The sequence below is a fragment of the Esox lucius genome, chromosome 13 (assembly GCF_011004845.1).
Source record: "Esox lucius isolate fEsoLuc1 chromosome 13, fEsoLuc1.pri, whole genome shotgun sequence".
Lineage (NCBI taxonomy): Eukaryota > Metazoa > Chordata > Actinopteri > Esociformes > Esocidae > Esox > Esox lucius.
Genome location: NC_047581.1, coordinates 18021077 through 18043199, shown reverse-complemented (window position 1 = coordinate 18043199; position 22123 = coordinate 18021077). Strand labels below are relative to the sequence as shown.

The following is a 22123-nucleotide window of genomic DNA, read 5'->3' as shown; positions in this document are numbered from 1 at the left end:
ACAACACTTACTTTACCATTCAGAAGACTTTACCATTCAGAAGACTTTACCATTCGGGAAACCGTTTTTCTCAGTTGCATACAAAAATTTCAAATCAGTGTTTTAAACAATGCAGCATTTTGCAAAACATGTTTTTTTCCTGAAATGTAGCTGCATTATGAAAATATAAATACTAAGTACAGCATATTTTATTTTATTTGTATAAAACTATTGTAGCACAGACATAAAAAATTCCTTCATCAAAAGAATTTTCCAGTATTTACAACTTAAATAGCACAAAATGCTTGAGTCCAAGCAGAACATACAAAAGTTAGTCTGTCTTTTAAAGATCCCAGCGTGGCTGTGGGTGGTTGAGTGGTCTTAACCGCTGCATACAGCAGGCCTTATAAACTCCTGACCTCTGGGACAGAAACAAAATTCCATCCTATCCTTCTAAATTTGACCTGGGAAACCAGGAGAGTGCAAATAACAATCAGGTAGAAACTAGAAGTGTTTCAGCCCAGGACTGGAGTTGAATAGCGCTAATGGACAGTACGAGGGAAACAAATCTTTTGATTTGTTATATGTTCCTCTCTTTCCATAGGTACGTCAGAAAGGACTCGTGCATTTGGGACCTTTCCTGGGAACTATGTGACACCAATGTAACTGCATCACGCCACCTGTCCACTCCACAAACACTTGGACTGCCGTGGACATGTGTAATCTAGCTTGCTTTAACCAGCACATTAGATCAACCCCAACATTCCCTGTCCTCCTCTGTCTGAAAACCTGGTAGACAGGTCTGCATGTTCGCCACAGAAAACAGCTGTTGGTGGAGCTGGAGGCAGGAAACTGTGTGGTTTGATGACTCACCCCTAGCATGTGTTTTGTCACTGAATAGACTTGATTTTCACAAACACTGCTTGAACGGATATAAAGAATGATGATGATGCTGTTCCAGGTGTGAAGAAATCACTTTGTCCCCATTGAAGTGGCTGCGGTTCTGGAAATCCAAGTATTTGTAGCTATTGATACAGAGATTTCAGTGCATGTGCAGCATCCACTACCAGCCACTATCCCCTCTGTCTCTGAGCTGCTGCTCATTGCTCACTCGTTTTGAGAATGTTCATTCAAATCGTAGCCACAGTTTTGTTGAAACTGTTCAATGAGGCATAGGCTACGTCAGGTTGACCAAATTGGTTGAGGGTTAAGCAGGTGCGGTAAAGAGTGAAACATGAATGTGTGTGTGTGTGTGTGTGTGTGTGTGTGTGTAACTGTAAAAATATACATGCAAGACAATTAAAATCCTTAGCTTTGAGAGATACAAGTTTTCGTAGGGGTAGTTAGGTGTGAGAACGTGGGGAGGAAAAAATCTGTATCCATAGGCATATTCATTATGGTTAAAACTGAAATGTTATTTCTTCAGTACAGTTAAGCTACTGCCTTATATATAGCGATCCTCGTTGCACACACCAACAGCACTCCTCTTTCTGCCATGCAAGTGCCACCTTTGACACAAATACGTACATATATCACTATAGTGTCATGTTTTTAACATAATGAATGTAGCGTTTGAAATCTTTTCCACTCTGATTTCAGATTTATAAAAACATCCTGGTTGAGTCCAAGGCTACATCACAACCCTCCAGTATACATGAATGGATCACTTTAGTATCTGAAACAATGGCAGAAAATGTGTTCTTAGTCGCTACATTGCTTTGCTTGATATCAATTTAAAGACTGTACTGTACGCAATGGAGCAAATAATCAAGGAAATATCTGCATGTCTTCCGGGCTGGCCCTAGCCTTTGGAGGCCCTTGGCGACATTTGGGAAAAACAATGTTCAGGGAAAATGTGTAACAAAATCAAACAATATGTTTCTTGTTCTCAACAGTAAGGTAAGACACTATCTGAGTTATTGCTAACTCCACTTATTCCTGGGGCCGGCCATGATGTCCTTCAGATTGTTATTGTTAAGTATTTACATTACACCTGTAATGAAGTGCACAGGTAATGATTCAGGCAGCAATTTAAGTAGTATATATTTATTTTGGGAACATAGAAAGTGTTGAGTGTTAAAGAGGAAGTCTGATGTAATGGTGGAGAAAAGGAGGAGGTATATTTATAAAATGTGTTGGTATACCTCTAAGTGAATGCAACATGAAAAGTCTTGACAGAACAGAAGTGGAGCTTCATCAATTGTATCAATTCAGTGGAACCTCTGCCATGTGTATGCCATTACCCAAGCAAAAGAGAAATGACACTGCTTCACTACGGAGCACAAGAAACTAGCTTGTCAACATCAAAATCCACATAGGTGTTACATTATTTCAGAAGAAAAATAAACACAAAGAGGTACCAGTAGCTCATTTATATTGCAAACTCTATTTGTTTTCTACTCTTTATAATCTGCCGCTTTGCAAATTAACCAGTTTATTTTTACATAATACATTGGCACAGCTATTTGGAGATTTGCATATAAGTGTAACCAATAGCAAACATAATTTGGTTAGCAAATATAATTTGTTTAGCCAATAGGAAGGACCTGAGCAGTAATTTCATTAATGGAAAAAAAAAACCCTGTTGTGGAATTGCCAATTTAAATGTTTATTTGCTTTGTTCATTCATACAATTGTAAAAATGCAACATATTTTTTTTGGACACAAAATATGATTGTACAAGGTTTTATGTATCAGATAAATAATATATTTCATTTAATACAAAGCAGTGAATGTCAATATCTATAATAGACATACAACATGTATTTCAAATAAATCATAAAGAGTGATGTTAAAATGGTTTTGATGTGTCTCAAATTGATGCCGAAGCATTGACATTAACATTTTGTGAAGTGGGCTTAGTGTAGGCATACTTCTATACTTCATAACAGTTATTTATTTTTCTACTTTCTGAAAAGACAGCTGTCCCACATTTGAGTAGACATATTCCATGCCAAACTCAGGACTGTGGAAGTTTGGAACTGGATGACTATTCTGTGTGATGGTATGCACACAGATGGTAATGTGAATGTAACACACTCACGTTACTAAGATGTTAGGATATTCTACATTAAAATGTGTGGCTTACTTTACAACCCACAATGAAAACTGTGGTGTGTTTTGCAGTGTTTGTTGTTGTTAAAGAGGCAATCTGCAGGTGCTATTTAAATATATAGAACTTTTATTACATACAAATTAATTGTTGATGAATAGCCTATCATGCCATGTAAGCTTAGTTCATTTCCTATATGATTAACTAGCTAGCTATACCCTAAATAAATAAAAAAAATAATCATATCAGTGCATTTGTAAGTAATACATATACTTTTTCACAAGTTTACTGTATTAATTAGCTGATCCTTCCTAATGATCCGGTTGGAGTCATGTGATAACCGCGTGGGGTACTGAGCTTTATAGGCAGAGTACTGGCCTCAGAGTTTAACTGTCATTAAACGTGCTGTTGCTAACAGTTCACCTGGCCCCACACTGGATGCAAACCCATTGTCAGGTACTTAGCAACACGTGACTGCCCCACATGACATTGTGCCAATTGTTTATTTATGCAAAAGGTACAAACTGTATAGCCCCATCAGCATATTTCAAGCTGGCTGTGGATTGGTTTTATGGTATGTTCATTACTCCATTGCATGAGCAAAGAACTGGCCTGGATTAAGTGTTGGGGGTTAATTTATCATTAATATTAAAACATCTGTGAATAAACAATTTGTGTAATTGAAGTAGAAGTTTTTAGATTAATTACTATGTATGAGATTGATATGAGAGTCCACACCTCCACATAATTCTTTGAAAGGATTCACTTGAACAGAGAAATGAACAAAAAAGTCAAAAGAGGAGCTATGGCAAACACTGCAAGAAGCTTGGAATTATTTACTGTCAACCGTCTGTGAAAACACTTTCTGACAAATGCTGATGTAAAAAGGGCTTTATAAAATACATTTGATTGATTGAAACTACACCACTTGCTTCAGGTTTGCATTAAACGTAACAGGTTTTTGTACTTCTTAATGTATTCAAGTTTTTTCGTGTTTACTTCAATACAATAATGTAATGATTTTTCTTGTCTGCAGATGGCGCACTAAGACAATTTGCAATGCCCTATGGTAAAATGTCCTACTGTAAAATCTGAATTCAGTTATAATATACCGCTTAGCCGACACGCCCCGCGCAGTGTGCGTTGCTGCCTTTATTTTGATAACATAGCACGTGGCACTGAGAGCTCAGCCCTTAGTGCGGATGGAACCATAGTTTCATGTCATTTCGTTATCCAATGGTCCCTAGCAAAAGACGTGCTGCTTTTCAAAACCAGGTGTAACAGAGAGACTAGCTAGTTCAGCGTAGAGTTTCTGTTTAATTGGCTAGGCTACAGAGGAATAGCAGCACGAATCGCTTTCATCAAACAGATATTCGTTAGAGCCCTTAGCAATTTTGAAAACCTTATTCTGTAGATTTTTGTTTTAGCAATCAGCAAGTCACGGTTCTGCTCTGTTTGTGTATTTTGTTACGCTTGCCTATGACTTTTTGACGTGTGACATAAGACTCCCCGGTGTTGGATCTGCTGTTCCACCGAAACTATTCAACTGTCGCTGATTAGTAACTGCATTAATTTTGGTAAGTGTTGGGATACTTTTTGACTCCTGTTGAGCTGTGGAATCACACTGAGGATAGACATTAATCATTTTATTTACATATTAAGTAAACTGTCTTGTTATAGGCCTACCTTACGTTGTATACCTCTTCGGTGATGCTGTCAAATTGTGTTCACCCTGGTTGACGTAATTATTTGCCTAATTGCCAGTTTAAGTTGTACTATATTTTATAACTCAATACATGGTTGAACTTGGACTGCAGACTATCAGACTCCCACCAGTTTTTTTGGCTCTGTATTTTACAGCAGGATAGTTTCAGCGGTGTAATTTAGATTTGATAATGGAAATGAAAACACTGTAGGTAATATGGGTGAAACTAGATGCGGTTATCTAGTATGATCATAATTGATGCTTGGTATTTGTTCACTTGTAAAATGATGTACTTCCCTTTCGAAAATTAACTGCAGATCCCGCACTTCACATACTCTGAATCCATACCTTTCTATAAAAAAAACAACATTAAATATACAGTAATCTAAATGATTTGTGGATTTACAGGACAAGGTGAACAACCAAGCAGTTTGGTTTTGTAAAAACGAATTGTTAAAATTGGCATATGTCTATTCACTTGTCCGCTTAAAGATGGAATCCGGATTAGGGGGAAACAGCGCAACTATTTGCCCCATGGCTGTTAAATATTGTTATTCCAGTCAATCACTTCTGTCCCACAATGGGGACACGCATGTTTCAATCTTAGCTGTCAATACAAATACATTCCTTCCTGATGAGGCCCAACAGGTGTGTAGCAGCCGGTATCCCATGCACCTTTCATGCTATAAAATAGCCATATCTGTATTACACTGATTTACCGCTCTCCACATACTTCCGTGTTCTGCGAAGCTCATGTCTGTTTTGAGTTGCATTTTTCTATTGAAACATGGGAAGTGTACTTGGCGCACTTTTCTTTTCGCTACTCTCTGTAATTTAACTGTCCATGTTTGGTTACATTACCGCCGGGCGTTGTTGTTTGTAGTTTGTCACTGTGAGGTTGTGTTCCGCAGTCCATTGGTCAACGAAGACCAGGGTCTCTGTCTTTCTCTGTTTCATGTGGTTGTCTTCCCGGCCTTTTCTTCATCCGTGCGGGTGCTGCTCCTTGTTGAATGATTCCCTCGGTGTGTGTTTCGCTCACAATGTAAGAAGTGGGTCAGATTATTTTCTTGTTCAATAGCAGAAAATACCAGCCTGTTCTCAGGGGTGTACAACTATCATACAAAAATATTTGACAGCTGAATTCGTAAGATATATTACATTAGGTCAAGTAGCCTGGATTTGAACTTGCGAGCATTGGATTCAATGTCAGGGATGTTTCCACCCATCCTTAACCAAAATTCCCACTCCTACTGCTGTCACATGGTGGCTGGGCACAACCCTAACCTTAACTCCAGTACTGTGATACCTGAAGTTATCCAAACCTTAACCTAATCTTTTTCGCTTTATAACCTTATCCCAAAACGTAACTCTAACCTTAACCCCAGTGCTGTGATACATAACCTTAACCCTAACTTTAACTCCAGTGAAGTGATACCTAACGTTAACTGTAACCTTAAAAAGCATTCATTACATATTGAAAAGCCCTTGGTAAGGCCATTACTCATCCCTCCAAATTAGATCAGAATCAAATGAATTGTCATTGTCAAGTACTAGCACAGTACAGGAAATGCAGTTAACCAGAACTGCAAATAGAAGAGGGCAGGAAATGTACAAGTATTTACACATATTAGGTATATGTACATTACAAGTGGAATGTATAGATGTGCAATGAAGGCAAATGTAGTACAAATGGCAATACTAAATGTGCAGCTAAGGCAAATAGAGGAGCGCAGAAAATGTACATATACGTATTAAGAATAGTATATGTTAGATGTGGGATAAAAATTGTGTGGGTACAAATGACAATTCAAATGGGATATCCCTTTTCGGAGTTGTGGGTATTGCGCCCATCTGGGGAGCCAAAGGTTGCTGGTTCAAGACACTGCCTGTTAGTTGCTACAATTTCTTATATTTTGAGTGAATTCGTAATATACAGTTGTGCTCATAAGTTTGCATACCTTGTCAGAAATTGTGAAATTTTGGCATTGATTTTGAAAACATGACTGATCATGCAAAACTATTTTATTTAAGGACAGTGCTCATATGAAGCCATTTATTATCACATAGCTGTTCGGCTCCTTTTTAAATAATGATAACAGAAATCACTCAAATGGCCTTGATCAAAAGTTTACATACCCATGAATGTTTGGCCTTGTTACAGACACTCTAGGTGACACACACAAGTGAAAATGACAATTAAAGGTGAAGTTCCCACACCTGTGACTTTTTAATTTAATTGCAATTATTGTCTGTGTATATATAGTCAATGAGTTTGTTAGCTCTCACTTGGCTGCACTGAGCAGGCCAAGAGCAGATACTGAGCGGTGGAGAGCAGAAAAGAACTGTCAAAAGACCTGCCAAAAGACCTGCGTAACAAGGTAATGGAACTTTATAAAGATGGATAAGGATATAAAAAGATATCCAAAACCTTGCAAATGCCAGTCAGTACTGTTCAATCACTTATTAAGAAGTGGAGAATTCAAGGATATCTTGATACCAAGACAAGGTCAGGTAGACCAAGAAAGATTTCAGCCAAAACTGCCAGAAGATATGTTCAAGATACAAAGAAAAACACACAGGTGACCTCAGGAAAAATACAGGCTGCTCTGGAAAAAGACGATGTGGTTGTTTCAAGGAGCACAATTTGACAATACGAGTTGTCAGAAAGAAGCCTTTACTGTGCCAATGCCACAAAAAAGCCCAGTTACAATATGCCCGACAACAACTTGAGACGCCTCACAGCTTCTGGCACACTATCATTTGGAGTGACGAGGCCAAAATAGAGCTTTATGGTCACAACCATCAGCCTATGTATGTGTATGTAACAGGGGTGTCTGTTTGGTTTGGTAGGGGCATGTTACTTATAACACATGAGGAAGCAGTATGATGTTTCTTTGTATTTCTTGGTGCCATTGGGAAAATGTGAAATGGTTGGCGGATTTGTAACCAGATTTCTGAAACAGAATAAGCATTCCTATGGGAATAGTTTATTACTGCAGATACAATGCCATTAAGTATGAAATAAAATTGCACTTGTTTCACCCCCAGCAACTGTTCTGTGGCAGAACTGTTTTTCTGCCAGGGTTATGTGGCGGGGCAGTTGTTTCTTTCCACCGTTGCTATTGGTCTTTGTTGTGGCAACGTCTGGTTGTGCTTGACGCAGTGTGCGACCCTGTTCAAGCCTTTCCCAGTTGAGTACAGCGTGTTGGTTGTCTCTTGTTGAAAATGTTTTTGGCCCTGGCTTCCACCATGTGTGTGAGTCTTCCACATGCTTTGGGCTATCCTGCACTTCGCTTGCAGTCGGTGACTCCAGGTTTTCAATTCGCTGTCTGTTTTTGTGCATATGGTGCCATTTACCTGTCGGGTCTGGAAATCGTCCTTCTTACCTTCTGCCCCTCCCTTTGAAGAGCGGTTCTGAAAATCAGTGAATACAAATGTAGCTGGGTATTTTATAGTATGGAAGGTGGGGCTATCGACGGCTACACACCTTTATGGTATTATCAGGCATGATTGTATTTGTTTTCATGAATACGTTTGATGCATGCATGTCCCCATTGTGGTACCTCATTCCCTACCTTAGGGAACAGAGGGTATACACATATCCCAAGGTTTTGTTGACGAAACAAGAATGAAAAGCAGAAAAGAACACATGCTGCTTTATCACTTCTAGATATGTCAGAGGCAAAGAAAAGGCTTTGTTGTTTGCAGTTACCGTCATTGTTTCTGGTCTCATGGACTTACATTTGCAATCAAAACATTTCAGTCTAAGTGCCCCAAAGTGTATTTGTATGTTAGCATGTTAAAGAAATTAAGCCAATTATAATTTTCCATGGCATGGACAAATTTTTTGGCGAGTCTAAACATGTTATCCTAAACCTGAAATTGTAACTCTTAGTTTGCATGTACATTTTTTTAAATTAGAATGTTGACAAAAAAATATTAGTTCAGTTACTTAAACTGTGACTATATCAGTTTCTGTTTTTCATCAGACTCGTCATGAAAAATGACAAGACCGTTACAGACTCTGGGTGAATTTTGACTGGAACCAAGTTCCATGGTCAGATGTCTTGTCTTGATGAGAGAAGAGGCTTTTTTCTAGGAAGATGTCATTATAGCTTTTTTGCTTGGCGATTAAGTCCAATTGTAGTTGACCAATTGATCCCTAGATTTAAAGGGGAATAGTGACACACTCAATAATTTGTCTAAGTTCATAAATCCCTTCAAGCATTTATTGGACTCTGTGCATGCAACTTTCGTACTCTGACAGCAGGGTCAAGCTAGCGCAGTGTCAGAGTTTTACATTGCCCCCACCCCACACTAAAGCGATTTGATCGAACCTAAGGATATAACGATTATCTATGTGAAAAACAAATGTTCTGTCAGAATGAAAACACAAAATTGGGGAACCCCAATCTATTGTGGTACATACCATATGCATTTGATGTGACAAATGACAGTCACACGTTTAAAGTTTACCTTTTCTAATATCTCCTCCTAAGAGTTGGCTTGTGCAACTGTTATTCTTGGTAAACATATTTAACTCAGACCATCATCCTCTGTTTGTTCGGCCAAAATACACATGGGTCTTTAGGCAGGTTCATTACGCCTTCAGTTGGTTTAAACATCTTAATTTTTGCGGTAATAGGGAAGATGGGTATTTTCAGTTAGGCTATTTTTCTAAATTAGACATTTATACCACAGTGAAACAGGAAGTCTTTGATGACCAGTTAAAGGGTTTTTAATGACTCAGATGAATTTGAAAAAAAAATATATACTGGTATGCTGGGAAGATACTTCTAGATGTGGTTCAAATTTTAATAGATTTACCACATATCAAGCCATTCAGTCAGCTTGGATTGAACTTGTAATGTGCCGACTGAATTATTTAGCATTTTGAATGGATTTGGAAAAAGCTGGAAGTGTTTCCCCAGAATGCAGGTGTTGCTCACAGCCCAAGGCCCATTCAAACCATGACCCCCAATCCCCTCCCCTTCAGTGCAGTTCGGGCTGCAATGTACTAGTACCTCTCCATTGTGTTTGCTCTCTTTTTAATGTCTGCTGCCCCCAACCCCTCCCGCTCATTCCAGTTGTCATTTTGGTGATGGCGCCACTGTCCTGGTTGTGCAAGGCCATGGCACCTTGCCGGTTTACACATACACATTGCTCCAGGCAAAAGATTTGTCACGCCCACTACTATTGATACAATACCTGTTTGACTATGAAGAGACATTGGTAATGTTGTAAATTACTATTACTAATCATAATGATAACAGATATCACCCAAATGGCCCTAAAAAGTTTACATGCCCTTGAATGTTTGGCCTTGTTACAGACACAGGTGTAAATGGCAATTAAAGGTGAATTTCCCACACCTGTGGCTTTTTAAATTGTGATTAGTATCTGTGTATAAATGAGTTTGTTAGCGCTCAAGTGGATGCACTGAGCAGGCTACATACAGAGCGTCAATGCCACCAAAAAAGCCCAGTTAAATCATGCCCGACAACACCTTGAGACGCCTCACATCTTCTGGCACACTGTAATTTGGAGTGACGAGACCAAAATAGAGCTTTATGGTCACAACCATAAGCGCTGTGTTTGGAGACGTGCAACAAGGCCCATAGTGAACAGAATACCATCCCCACTGTGAAGCATTGTGGTGGCTCACTGATGGCAAGATTAATGCATCATATTATCAGAAAATACTGGCAGACAATTTGCATTTTTCTGCGCATGGTACACTCTTGGACTTTCCAGCATGACAATGACCCTAAGCACAAGGCCAAGTTGACCCTCCAGTGGTTACAGCAGAAAAAGGTGAAGGTTCTGGAGTGGCCATCAGTCTCCAGACCTTAATATCATATTAAGGGGGTTGTATTGCGGTTATCGAGTTGATTTCAAAACGGATTACTGGTGTTGAAATCCCAAGAGGAGTTATTTGAAAAAGATGAGGTCCAAAATGAATAGGGTGTGTACGGCACGTCTTTGCAGGTCTCTCCCAGGGGGTGTAGTTGGGCTATCAAGTTGATTTTAATGCCAATGCATAGCTCTAGTTTCTTAGATTACTGGCATAAAAGATTTGTCTATAGGTGACTTGAATAAGTTATCGCAAACCCGGGAGGAATTATTAGTCTGAAATACGATATTGTTGGAATTTCTATTAGTAAATTTTTTTTTTGCCTAATACATTTGTAGAATTTTAATCTTAAATAAGCAGAGAAAATTCAAAGAGAGACGATAGGATGTGTGCGCGATTTAGTTTCTCTTTCCCTCCTAAAATAAAAACACTAACATGTAATACCTTTGTTGAATTGGTAATTGGTGACTGGTAAACAATATCCTTGGTATTTAGTTTCCTGAATAATTATTGAGCAGAATACATTTGTAGATTTACATTTTAGACTTACATTTGATGAATTAGCCTACACAATCTGAATCTCCTATTGAATAATGGTAACGTGTGATATGTAGCCTCTATCGTTTGTATTATGTTTAAAAAATAGCCTAATTAAGTTTTTGAATGGTCATTGAAATCTTGTATTTCATTTGTAAGTTCATTCAAATTCAACCAAGGTCTGATCTGGGATTATCATGCATTCATTCATTGACGTCTTGCATTCAGTGAGGGGTGATTAGCACCTCTGTACCATTTGGGTACCAACGCTGTGTGGCGTGGGCTGTTAGCGGATTAAGTTGGAAAATAGGAGAAAAATAACAGGTAAATAGTTAGTATTCTGACCACGGAACAATATAAGCTAGCTAGCTATCATATCAGAGTTGGGAATTCAGTTTCCATGTGGGGCCAGTATGACAGTGTGTTCATTCACTACTGTAAGTCCCTCTGCATAAGAGCATCTGGTAAATTATGTAAACGCTGAATGTATTCTACCAAGTGTCAAGGTGTGTATGTTATATTGCGTAGTTAGTGCATAGGTTCAATTATTTCTCTCACAGATCTATGCTCCTTCCTTCAGGACTTCTCAGTTAGAAGAAACGACTTGGTTCCATTTGAAAGTGACGGTTTGGGCCAGTACTAGAAAACATGTTAAGCAACAAGTCGAACATCTCTAATTGGCTTTAATACTCTGATTGGGTAGAGATTGCAGATGTATTTTTATTTTTTATTTTTTAACAAGACCATTTAAATGTCACCTAAAGAAATGCTATATGTCTCAGACTGACATACAGCATGTACCAAACGAAAGTGCAGCGGAGGACTTCTGTATGAATTGCTAGTGTTTCACACAACACAAACGGAACACTTTCCCCAAATTACCTGGTTTTCCAGAAACCCTTTTGGAAGATAGAGTATTTAAAAGAAGTTACCAGTTTTGCATCCCTACCACGGCCTGAAACTATCCAGGGACGACAACAGCATACTGTAATTTTGGACAAGTATAGGTTACTACCATTTTAGAGACCATTCTGTGAAAACCTGTTTTATTTGTTTGGCCATTCCTTTTTTATGATCAACATTAAACATGTCGTTATATTCTTTGTTGGAGTTAAGGAAGGAAGTTTTCTCCTGACCACTTCCTCATATTTTTGTCCCTGTCCAGTATAGGCTCTATTGCAGAGAGATTTTTTTCTGAATTACCAGCAGCAAGAACTTGTATGCTCTTCTGCTAGAAGTTACACTGATACAATCTGGTGGAATTTGTATGATGAAAGCTTTACTGTTGGTTGTTTCAGATGACTTTGTGGTTTTCTCACTGGATGTTTAAGATTGGGCAAAGGAGAGTCACTGAATGACTGGCATATGTTGAGTTCCTTTTCTCACCCAGTTTGATAGAAATGTTTGAAATGATTCTACCTCTTGGCTGTCTCTTTTCTTTTGCAGTAACTGTTCTCTGTAAGAAGTCTGTTCTGTATATGTTCGACCACAGCCTGAGATAACTTTATAGTTTCAATGTGCTGCTGAGACACACTACTGCAACAGGATATTTAGCAAATGTGCGTGTGATCTTGACAAAGCAGTGGTATACTTTCCTGCCTCAGTGGTTCGGTAGGCTTAATTGTGTGTGTAGGGGATGTGGTGAGGTGGCCTGTTTGCTGTGCAGAGAGGGAGTCTGAATCGGTGTTGTGCTTACTCCAGTAACATGATCCTCAGAGGATTGTGTTGAGAGATGGATGGAGCCCGCACTCTCTGAAGCCACACCAATGACAAACATGGCTACTGTACCCGGTAGTAACAACACTTAATATAGCTGCAATTGTTTTGACACTACTGTGGTTTTGACATGAAATAAAAAACATGTTGGTGTAGCTTTTGATGTTATAAATGGGTCCCTTTTATAAAGGGGTTCAATTATTAATCCCATCAAAGTAAATTAAATTGCAACATTGAAAGTTCTTCTCTTTGTGAGACAGTCATTTTTGAATGAATAATTGAAAACTTGATAATTAACAAATTCATACCTTGACAGTATTGCCCCTAAACAAATGTATTTAGTTAAATAATATCACGAAGTCCAAGGCAGATGAAGCATCAAACCGGTGTGCTCCGATACACAGCAGGTAAATATATTGAATAATGTTGCAACAGTTTCACCAAACAGATGTAGGACATTCAAGATAGTTTTTTTCCCCCCCCTTTGATTATCAGTATTTGCTGTTCCTCTGCCCTTATCTCCAATTTTATATTATCCCAAAAAGCACGCATTAAGTTTCCAGGTGATGTTACACTCAAATCAACAAGTAAAGTCACCCTTCATGATATTTTAAGTGTGTGTGTGTGTGTGTGTGTGTGTGGGGGGGGGGGTCAGTCTAGTTCAAGTGTTGAGTTGTCTGCTGCTGGTGTTGGATCTCATGCTCCAATACAGGCCCTGTATGACTAATGGTAAGAACATGAACAGCGTCGGGCTGGAGTGTGTGGGGTTCTGGATACATTTTGTCAGCCATTGATTTAGATTGATGTCCTGGTTTGGTGTGATCTTGTGTGTGTGACATACTTAACCATCAAACTACCTGTTTTAGGTCCTTGTGGTCTGGTTGTGTGCAGCGCAGTTACCATACCAGGCCGCGACGCAGCCGTTCAGGATACTCTCAATGGTTCAGCGCTAATAGTTGTAGAGGACCCATATTGGAATGCCGAACATCTTTAGCCGCCTTGGGGTATAGAGCCACTGTTGCACTTGACAACACTGGTGGTGTTGAAGTCCTCTGCACTGAACTACTGACTCACTCTGTTAATGTGGGGTGTGTTCCTGCCTCTACTCAATGTCTTCTGTTATTGTTTGGTATGAGTTCATCACCTTAGTGATGGCAGTTTTATTTGATTTAATAGCTAAGTGTGGCAATAGAATTTTGAGTATGTTATTCCACACCATTTAACATTGGGAGAGGCTTTCTATGGAATTCCTCTGTCTCCGTTCATTTGCTGTTTATTTGATCAGATTGTTGTTTATTGTTCATTTTGATCCACTGAATTCTGTCCCTGGCACAGGTCTGTGTAAAACCTGGAGGAAGTTGAATGTAGGCAGAACATGGACATCTGTGCCAGCCAAACAAAACGTCTTTTAGGCACATAAATTAACATAAAAACACTCTTCCATAAATGTGATATAGTTACATACATGACACCAAAGCCTTACCCAGTGGGTGTGTTAATTTGTCTAATGTTAGTATACTTAGTCATCTACAAAATGTAGATGATTTCAGACTTGTTTTAGCAGGTCTCACACCTACATAAGCAATTCAATTATTTGAGGTGACACTAAACAGAAGAATGTGTGGGGAGGGAGTACATTAGACAGGTTGCATTGTGTCAGCTATTTAACTTGAGATGTTAAAGTGGCCTCCAGTTAACTCCCAAGGCCAAGCCCCTAAATGAGTTGAGCTGCTGAATTCGTCCCTGTATTATCCCTAAGGCAGGACTGCTCCATCCTGGTCCTGGAGATTTACCATCCGGTTGGTTATTTCACCCACCCCAGTTGTGACTAACCTGACCTAGCATTTCATCCAGCTTGTTATTGGAATCATGTATGCAAAATTAGGGTTGGAGAGAACCTACAGGATGGTAGCGCTCCAGGAACAGAACTGAGCATCCCTGCCCTAAGCTTTCTGAACTCTGCTGCCCCTATCTGTAATGGGGTGTCCTACAAGTTTCCGTATGTATGACAGACACGTCACAGTATACAGTGTACCCCAGGCTTATTAATGGCTGAGGCTAATTGACCTTTATCTGCTTGAATACTGCTTGTACCACTGCATGTTTGAGCAGTGAGGCGCAGTCTGAAACCCGACAACAGGATACTAAATTCACCTGCACTCATGTTTGTCTCTCATAACTTCACCCTGAGGAGCTGCTCTCTTAATGACATGACAAGTGCCTGGGGGCTGTTTCATGTAGACTATAGCTTGGCAGTTTGAACTCTCCTCAGACCTTCATAATCCCCTGCTTAGAAACCAAATTCAGCCTGCAAGTCGGTCTATGCGTTTGTTTTGCCACAGCCTTTATCAAAGTCGTTATTCTTTCATTTACCTTTGACCTGCTCATAAATCTCACTGATACTATAGATTTTATGATGGAAACCTCACAACATAGAAAGTGCCGTATGGCAACAAACCATGTTCATAAATGTATGGTATTTGGTAGACACGCGAAGCACAGCACAGAGTAATAACCATGTTCATAAATGTATAGTATTTGGTAGACAAATGAAGCACAGCACAGAGTAATAACCATGTTCATAAATGTGTAGTATTTGGTAGACAAGTGAAGCACAGCACAGAGTAATAACCATGTTCATAAATGTGTAGTATTTGGTAGACAAGTGAAGCACAGCACAGAGTAATAACCATGTTCATAAATGTATAGTATTTGGTAGACAAGTGAAGCACAGCACAGAGTAATAACCATGTTCAAAGATTAATGGTATTTGGTAGACAAGTGAAGCACCGCACAGAGTATTAAGGTACTTTCATCTTGAACTATGGTCACTTGATGAGTGGAAATGTGTGCCTGATGGATTACTGGAATATCTCCTCATTATTTGCTTTGTTGTGCTGTCATTGCTGCTTGGCTGCCAAAGCATCAACAATGGCTTCTACTGTAAATGGAATACCTGTCATGCATTCATGGATAGAAATCTATTGAAATGTATAGCAGACATTCATAAAGTAAACTAATAGTGACCCAATTAACCCACAGGACATGTATGGCAGCTTGCAACAAATGAGTCTACCTAGCGTACTATTTAACACATCGTAAATAGCACAGTGTTATTTCAAACGGGCAAAAAAATCTATCGGATTTGAAGTAGGTGTAAACAACTGCCATCATAATCATCGTCATATTGACATTCTTACTTTAGATGGCAATATTGTCATTTACAAAGTTTGTCAAAAATAGCTAGCAATGTTTTTGTCATAGAAAGTGGGATTGTACACTTCTTAAACAAAGAGAAAGGTTGAGTCAGCTAGCATGTTTTGGCTTATGGGAATCATTGTCATTGGAAAGCAAGGTGGAAGTGCGATGTCTTGTATGGTGACGTCATTTGACAAGGCTATCTACCGCTTACAAACGTGGTGTTTTAAAAGCGATTATGCTTTACTTGACAAGGGGAAGAGTTTTTACTGAAGCAACAGTGGACCAGATTCAAACCCATGCAGTAGTAGTATATGAAAGAGCAGTGGGCCAGATTCAAACCCAAGCAGTAGTAGTAGTATATGAAGGAGCAGTGGGCCAGATTCAAACCCATGCAGTAGTACATGAAAGAGCAGTGGGCCAGATTCAAACCCATGAAGTAGTAGTATATGATGGAGAAGTGGGCCAGATTCAAACCCATGCAGTAGTAGTATATAAAGGAGCAGTGGGCCAGATTCAAACCCATGCAGTAGTAGTATATGATGGAGAAGTGGGCCAGATTCATACCCATGCAGTAGTAGTAGTATATGAAGGAGCAGTGGGCCAGATTCAAACCCATGCAGTAGTAGTAGTATATGAAGGAGCAGTGGGCCAGATTCAAACCCATGCAGTAGTAGTATATGTGAACTGGAAAGAACAGTTTAGACCGCTGGACTGCCCTAGGCCCCGTAATATCAATTTATTTCTATAGAATGGTTCATACTTTCAAAAGGTTCTTTTAATCAAGCAATAGGTCATTTTCTCTTTAATGAATATATTTAATATTTTGTGTGTTTTTACTTTATCTAAGTACATTTTATAGAATACTGCAGTATGAAGCGTCTAATGCAACCAAGATAGTCTGCTTGGTTCACCGATTGAATATTCCATGAGTCATAGGTATATATCTGAATGGCCTGAAATCACCAGTTTCAGCATCACTTCTTTTTTTTGTGATACAAATACAAATTGCATGTCAAACATCCCTTCATACAATTAACATTCTATGTGAGAACTGCAAAAAACAAACTATAAACCAAAGCAATTTTCAGACCATACCAGCATGGAATCGCCCTAATTAAAATAAAAACCCAGAGGCTGTCCCAGGGATTGCAGCAACAACTTGGGCCTTGGCTGTTCCTCATGGCCACAGCAATTAAAGCCTGTTAATAATGATGGTCAGCCTGGTAACCCCACTAATTGCCTGAATTTGCTAATGACTGGGTGGGTCTGTGCTGTTCGTCCCAAACTCTTGTGGAATGTACAAACAGATGGCTATAGATTGCTAGAATGAGACTGTGCAGGGAGGGAGGGATGTCCCAGATTCTGAGTGACTGGGTTCACTGTTTGGTCTGCTTCTGCTTGGGTGGCTGTGGAGCCAGTCTTGATTCCTAAAGATCTGTGACCTCCTCAATTCTAGAAGTGCTAAAACTCCATGGATGGTATTTTCAGGAAGAAATACCAGTGAGAGCACCTCCGGTCACAGTGCATTCTCTTATACCAGTGAGAGCACCTCCGGTCACAGTGCATTCTCTTATACCAGTGAGAGCACCTCAGGTCACAGTGCATTCTCTTATACCAGTGAGAGCACCTCCGGTCACAGTGCATTCTCTTATACCAGTGAGAGCACCTCAGGTCACAGTGCATTCTCTTATACCAGTGAGAGCACCTCCGGTCACAGTGCATTCTCTTATACCAGTGAGAGCACCTCAGGTCACAGTGCATTCTCTTATACCAGTGAGAGCACCTCCGGTCACAGTGCATTCTCTTATACCAGTGAGAGCACCTCCGGTCACAGTGCATTCTCTTATACCAGTGAGAGCACCTCCGGTCACAGTGCATTCTCTTATACCAGTGAGAGCACCTCCGGTCACAGTGCATTCTCTTATACCAGTGAGAGCACCTCAGGTCACAGTGCATTCTCTTATACCAGTGAGAGCACCTCCGGTCACAGTGCATTCTCTTATACCAGTGAGAGCACCTCCGGTCACAGTGCATTCTCTTATACCAGTGAGAGCACCTCCGGTCACAGTGCATTCTCTTATACCAGTGAGAGCACCTCCGGTCACAGTGCATTCTCTTATACCAGTGAGAGCACCTATGGTCACAGTGCATTCTCTTATACCAGTGAGAGCACCTCCGGTCACAGTGCATTCTCTTATACCAGTGAGAGCACCTCAGGTCACAGTGCATTCTCTTATACCAGTGAGAGCACCTCAGGTCACAGTGCATTCTCTACCAGTATTCAGGTCTTGTAAGCCTCTGTCTGTGATGGTAAGACAAGGCCTGTGGCACAGTAGTGTACAACGTTTCTTTTTAAAGTGTGTTTTGTCTCAAGCTCTGACAGTAATCAGGGACAGACTTAGGCCAAACATTTAAATGATCCTCTTCCTGACGACAGAGAAATAATTTTTCATTTTAGAGCTCATTTCCTGAACGTTTTTTTTATTTTATTCCTTCAATCATACACCTTGTGCTGTTATGACGGTGTTAATGTGATATGTTAATAGTCAGGGTGAGGAGAACCCCAGGGTGAGGAGAACCCCAGGGTGAGGAGAACCCTAGGGCATGTGCCCTGTGTGGATTTTAAACATGACTACCATGTAGTGTGTTTTGCTGTAGGGGTGAAATGAACTGCTGTTTTGACAATTGATGTATGCGTTAATTACTGGGATGGCCTTGAATGCAGGTGTTTTATTGGGAAAAAAGTGTATTTCTAGTCTAGTAAAATATAGTAACTAAGGATATTTAGGGAACTGTGAAACAACACTGAGAATCTTGCCAGGCAGCTTAACTGAAGGACATTGCCAGTAGAATAAATGGATTGACAGGAGATGCATATGGAACTTGCGAACTCTTGACACTCATCGCATGGTCCACCAGTAAAACTAATGCCGTTCTATACTGTCTGGCACAGCTGGACTATAAACAAAGTCCACATGCGCACCTAGACCACTGTTTTAGTAGTGCTAATGTTACATGAATGCACAGCTCAACAATACATTCAAGATTAATGATGTCTCTCTTCAAAACATAATTAATGCTACAGTATGAAACCAAACTAAAATGAATTCCCTTGTTCTAGACAGACTTCAGCCTGTCTTCATGGCTCCAGTGTGTCATCTCCAGAGTGCATGCATCACTGTCATGCTGTCACATTGTTCCACATACGTCTCCAATGTAAAATGCATAAGAATAGCTGCACACGTCTTTCCACTGATTTAGCCTCAGCCTGTGACCGTTTTGTATATATGTTTTCGCTTTATCCCACATAGATCCAACTAATCGCTAAAAACAGACTATTTTTGTTGCCAACTAATTATCGTTGTTGTTGATTGGTTGTGCCTTCCTTAGTTGGCTAACTGAATTTAAAAAGAGCTAATTGAGATACTGTCAGTGACTGACATAATAAGAGAATAACTGCAAATGCCCAACCAAATTGCACCTTGTGTATTAAACTACTATTCTTTAAACTAGGTTATCCCCTGGCATTCACCAGGTTTGCAGCAGTCACTTATACCTAAGGTCACCCAGGTACTAGTAATAGGTAACTAGGTAGTTGCATAAAGGGAACTTGTGAATGCAGAGTTGGGGAACAAACGTTTTTTGATGTACTGTCTGGGTGTTTCGTCACAAGTCCGCTTTGACTCCCTTTTTGATTTAGAATAGTCGCGGCACATTTCAATTGAGTCATAACCAGATACTGTCTTTATTGTTCAAAACAACAATTTCCCAGACTTCTTTTTCATTGGTGTCATGTAGCACAAGCTGTTGTCATAATGTGAAGCTTAATTAACTCATTGCACTATTTTGCAGAAGTGTGGGAGGTGTCACTATCTCAACACAAGCTGTTGTCATAGAGTGAGGATGGATTAACTGTCACTGCACTATGTTGCAGAAGTGTGGGAGGTATTACTATCTTAGCATAAGAATTTGATGAACGCCAACAGTTTACACTTTGAAGTGCATGGAGTTAGGGCGGCCAGCTGTAAACTGGACTCCTAGACAGTGACCTCCTGTCCTATGATCACTCAGGCCGTAAGGCTGCTCAATTCAGGAACCCCTCCTCCCTTCCATCCATAGTCCCATGCACACCTGTCACTTTATATCATGCTCATCTGCCAATCATTTCATGCACACCTGTCACTTTTACATTCCACTATGGTTGTACAGTTGTATAGTTATTATTATTGATGCATGTTTTTTTTGTATAGTGTTATTATTGATAGTTCATGTTATCTTCTTATTTATATATTATAATTACTGTTACTTTTTTTTAACTTTTAACTGCACTGTCGGGAGAAGGAAAACCAAGCATTACATTGCCATAACTTGTTATTGCAAATGACAAATAAACCTTTTGTACTTGAACTATATAACTATGATGGAAATATGGTAGAAATGTTTTTTCACTGTTGCATCATGTGGTATAATTACATTTGCATGTCTGTGTATGTACTTATGGGTGTTATGAAACTGTGACTTTGCAGGTACTGCAGATACTTCTACAAAGTCAGTCATATTGCTTTTGGTTTTCATTTTTTTCCTCATGTTTTTGTCAATAGGAATTAGGAGATAAAAGGCAAACTTGGCAGGTGACAGTTCTCACCTATTCGCCTGGTATAGTCACTGCAGCAAAAATGCCTGGCTAATTAGAAAAACCCCAAAATGTTCTTTCTTTCATTTCTTTTTCTCTTTCTCATTTTAACAGGCAGCGGGTGGCAGTGTCTGGTCACATGATGTCACTGACAGTGAATTTGATTGGTCCGTCACCATGGGGCTTCAGAATATACGGAGGAAGGGACTTTAAGAAGGCAATAACTGTTTCCAAGGTAGTTCTCAATGTTCTTTTTACAACTGTAAAGCAAAACATGCCATGTAGACTCAACTTCCTCAGTCTCATTCCTCTTCTCCTCGCATTGTCTTTTTTCACTTGCTGCCTTCTGCTGGTTTCCTTGACAACAGTATCCAGTTAGATTCTAATGCTACATCAGAAGGAAACCAGTGATTACAGTTAGGGTTAAGGGGTGGGGATGATGCTGAGTGTTGGATGTGTGTGTTTTCCAAGCTCCTGAGAAAGTAACAGGAAGCTGGTGCTGTAGAAGGGAACACATTAGCTGAGAATTCAAATCCTCCACAAACAGGATATCCACGACAGACTGCCCCCTAGCCTAGCCATTCTTAAAGCAACTCTAAAACTGAGGGCCAACTGTCCTTTGCCATAGTCATATTGAATTCCAGGGCACACTACCCCCTCCCTGGCCACAATCACTCTGCCCACTGTACATCCTGGTTACTCACTACCACAGAAATATCATCCAATCGTCTTGAGCACAGGATGGTGCCAATATTGCCAAGTGGAGTTTTTAGGGGGCTGTTTTTAATTTCAATGGTATTATTTCTAGTCAGACCATCAAAAAAGCAAGGGTCTTGTAATCACAGACATTCCTGTTTACTCTGTCTGGTCTTCCATGTTGTCAACAACACCAGTCAGCAGGGAACACAAGGAACTGTCTCATTCAGTATCAAACATTTTCAGAGAAGATGCAGGTCTCCATGCTGAGTGAGAAGTGCCCCCCCCCGTCTGGTTAAGCCGCTATAGCGTGGGCCGTCTGTAAAAGTGGCCCTGAAACAACATGGATGCCCCCTCTTTTTCCTGTTGGCCTGAAAAGACTGCGTGTCCCTGTTTCTGCAGGGCATAGCCCCCTGAAAAGAGCAGCACTCTTAGTTTAAGTGAAATGAGGCGTGCTCTGACCAGAAAAGGCACGCACTATTGTGGGTCACCACAGCAACGCTTAATTGCCACTCCAGTGGACCCACGGGCATGGCACCTCTGCCCTCCTGCTTTGCAAAATGGACAAACATCCTGTTGTCTGTTGTTATCTTCAGAACCTGCCATGTTGCATTTTACTATGGGCCAGCCTTGTTGATAGCTTAATGCTGGAATATTCTCAGTTTAAGCTAATTATTTAATGTATTTAAGTAAAAAAAATTAATGAGCATATGTCTTGATGCTGTACTGTAGGTAAAGGGACAGGCCAGA

The 22123-nt window shown here is 39.9% G+C and overlaps 2 protein-coding genes across 7 annotated transcripts in view; both read left to right on the top strand.

The window, feature by feature from the left end:
• The window catches only part of sorbs3 (sorbin and SH3 domain containing 3), a 45274-nt gene extending 42498 nt beyond the window's left edge, over window positions 1-2776 (top strand). For 3 of the 4 annotated variants that reach the window (XM_020052849.3, XM_020052848.3, XM_020052847.3), the window contains exon 20: window positions 584-2776. In XM_020052849.3, coding sequence (XP_019908408.2) covers window positions 584-645 — 62 coding nt within the window. In that variant the 3' untranslated portion in view covers window positions 646-2776. The remainder of the gene's footprint in view (window positions 1-583) is intronic. The other variant, XM_020052850.2, reaches the window with a different exon arrangement.
• A 1412-nt stretch (window positions 2777-4188) lies between these two features.
• Window positions 4189-22123, top strand: part of pdlim2 (PDZ and LIM domain 2 (mystique)) — a 53319-nt gene continuing 35384 nt past the window's right edge. Inside the window, exons 1-2 of one of the 3 annotated variants that reach the window (XM_020052921.3) lie at window positions 4189-4608; window positions 20792-20912. In XM_020052921.3, the coding sequence (XP_019908480.2) occupies window positions 20817-20912 (96 nt within the window). In that variant the 5' untranslated portion in view covers window positions 4189-4608; window positions 20792-20816. Of the gene's footprint in view, window positions 4609-7040; window positions 7115-20791; window positions 20913-22123 lie in introns of those variants that run through there. The other 2 variants (XM_010876395.3, XM_010876396.4) reach the window with 2 other exon arrangements.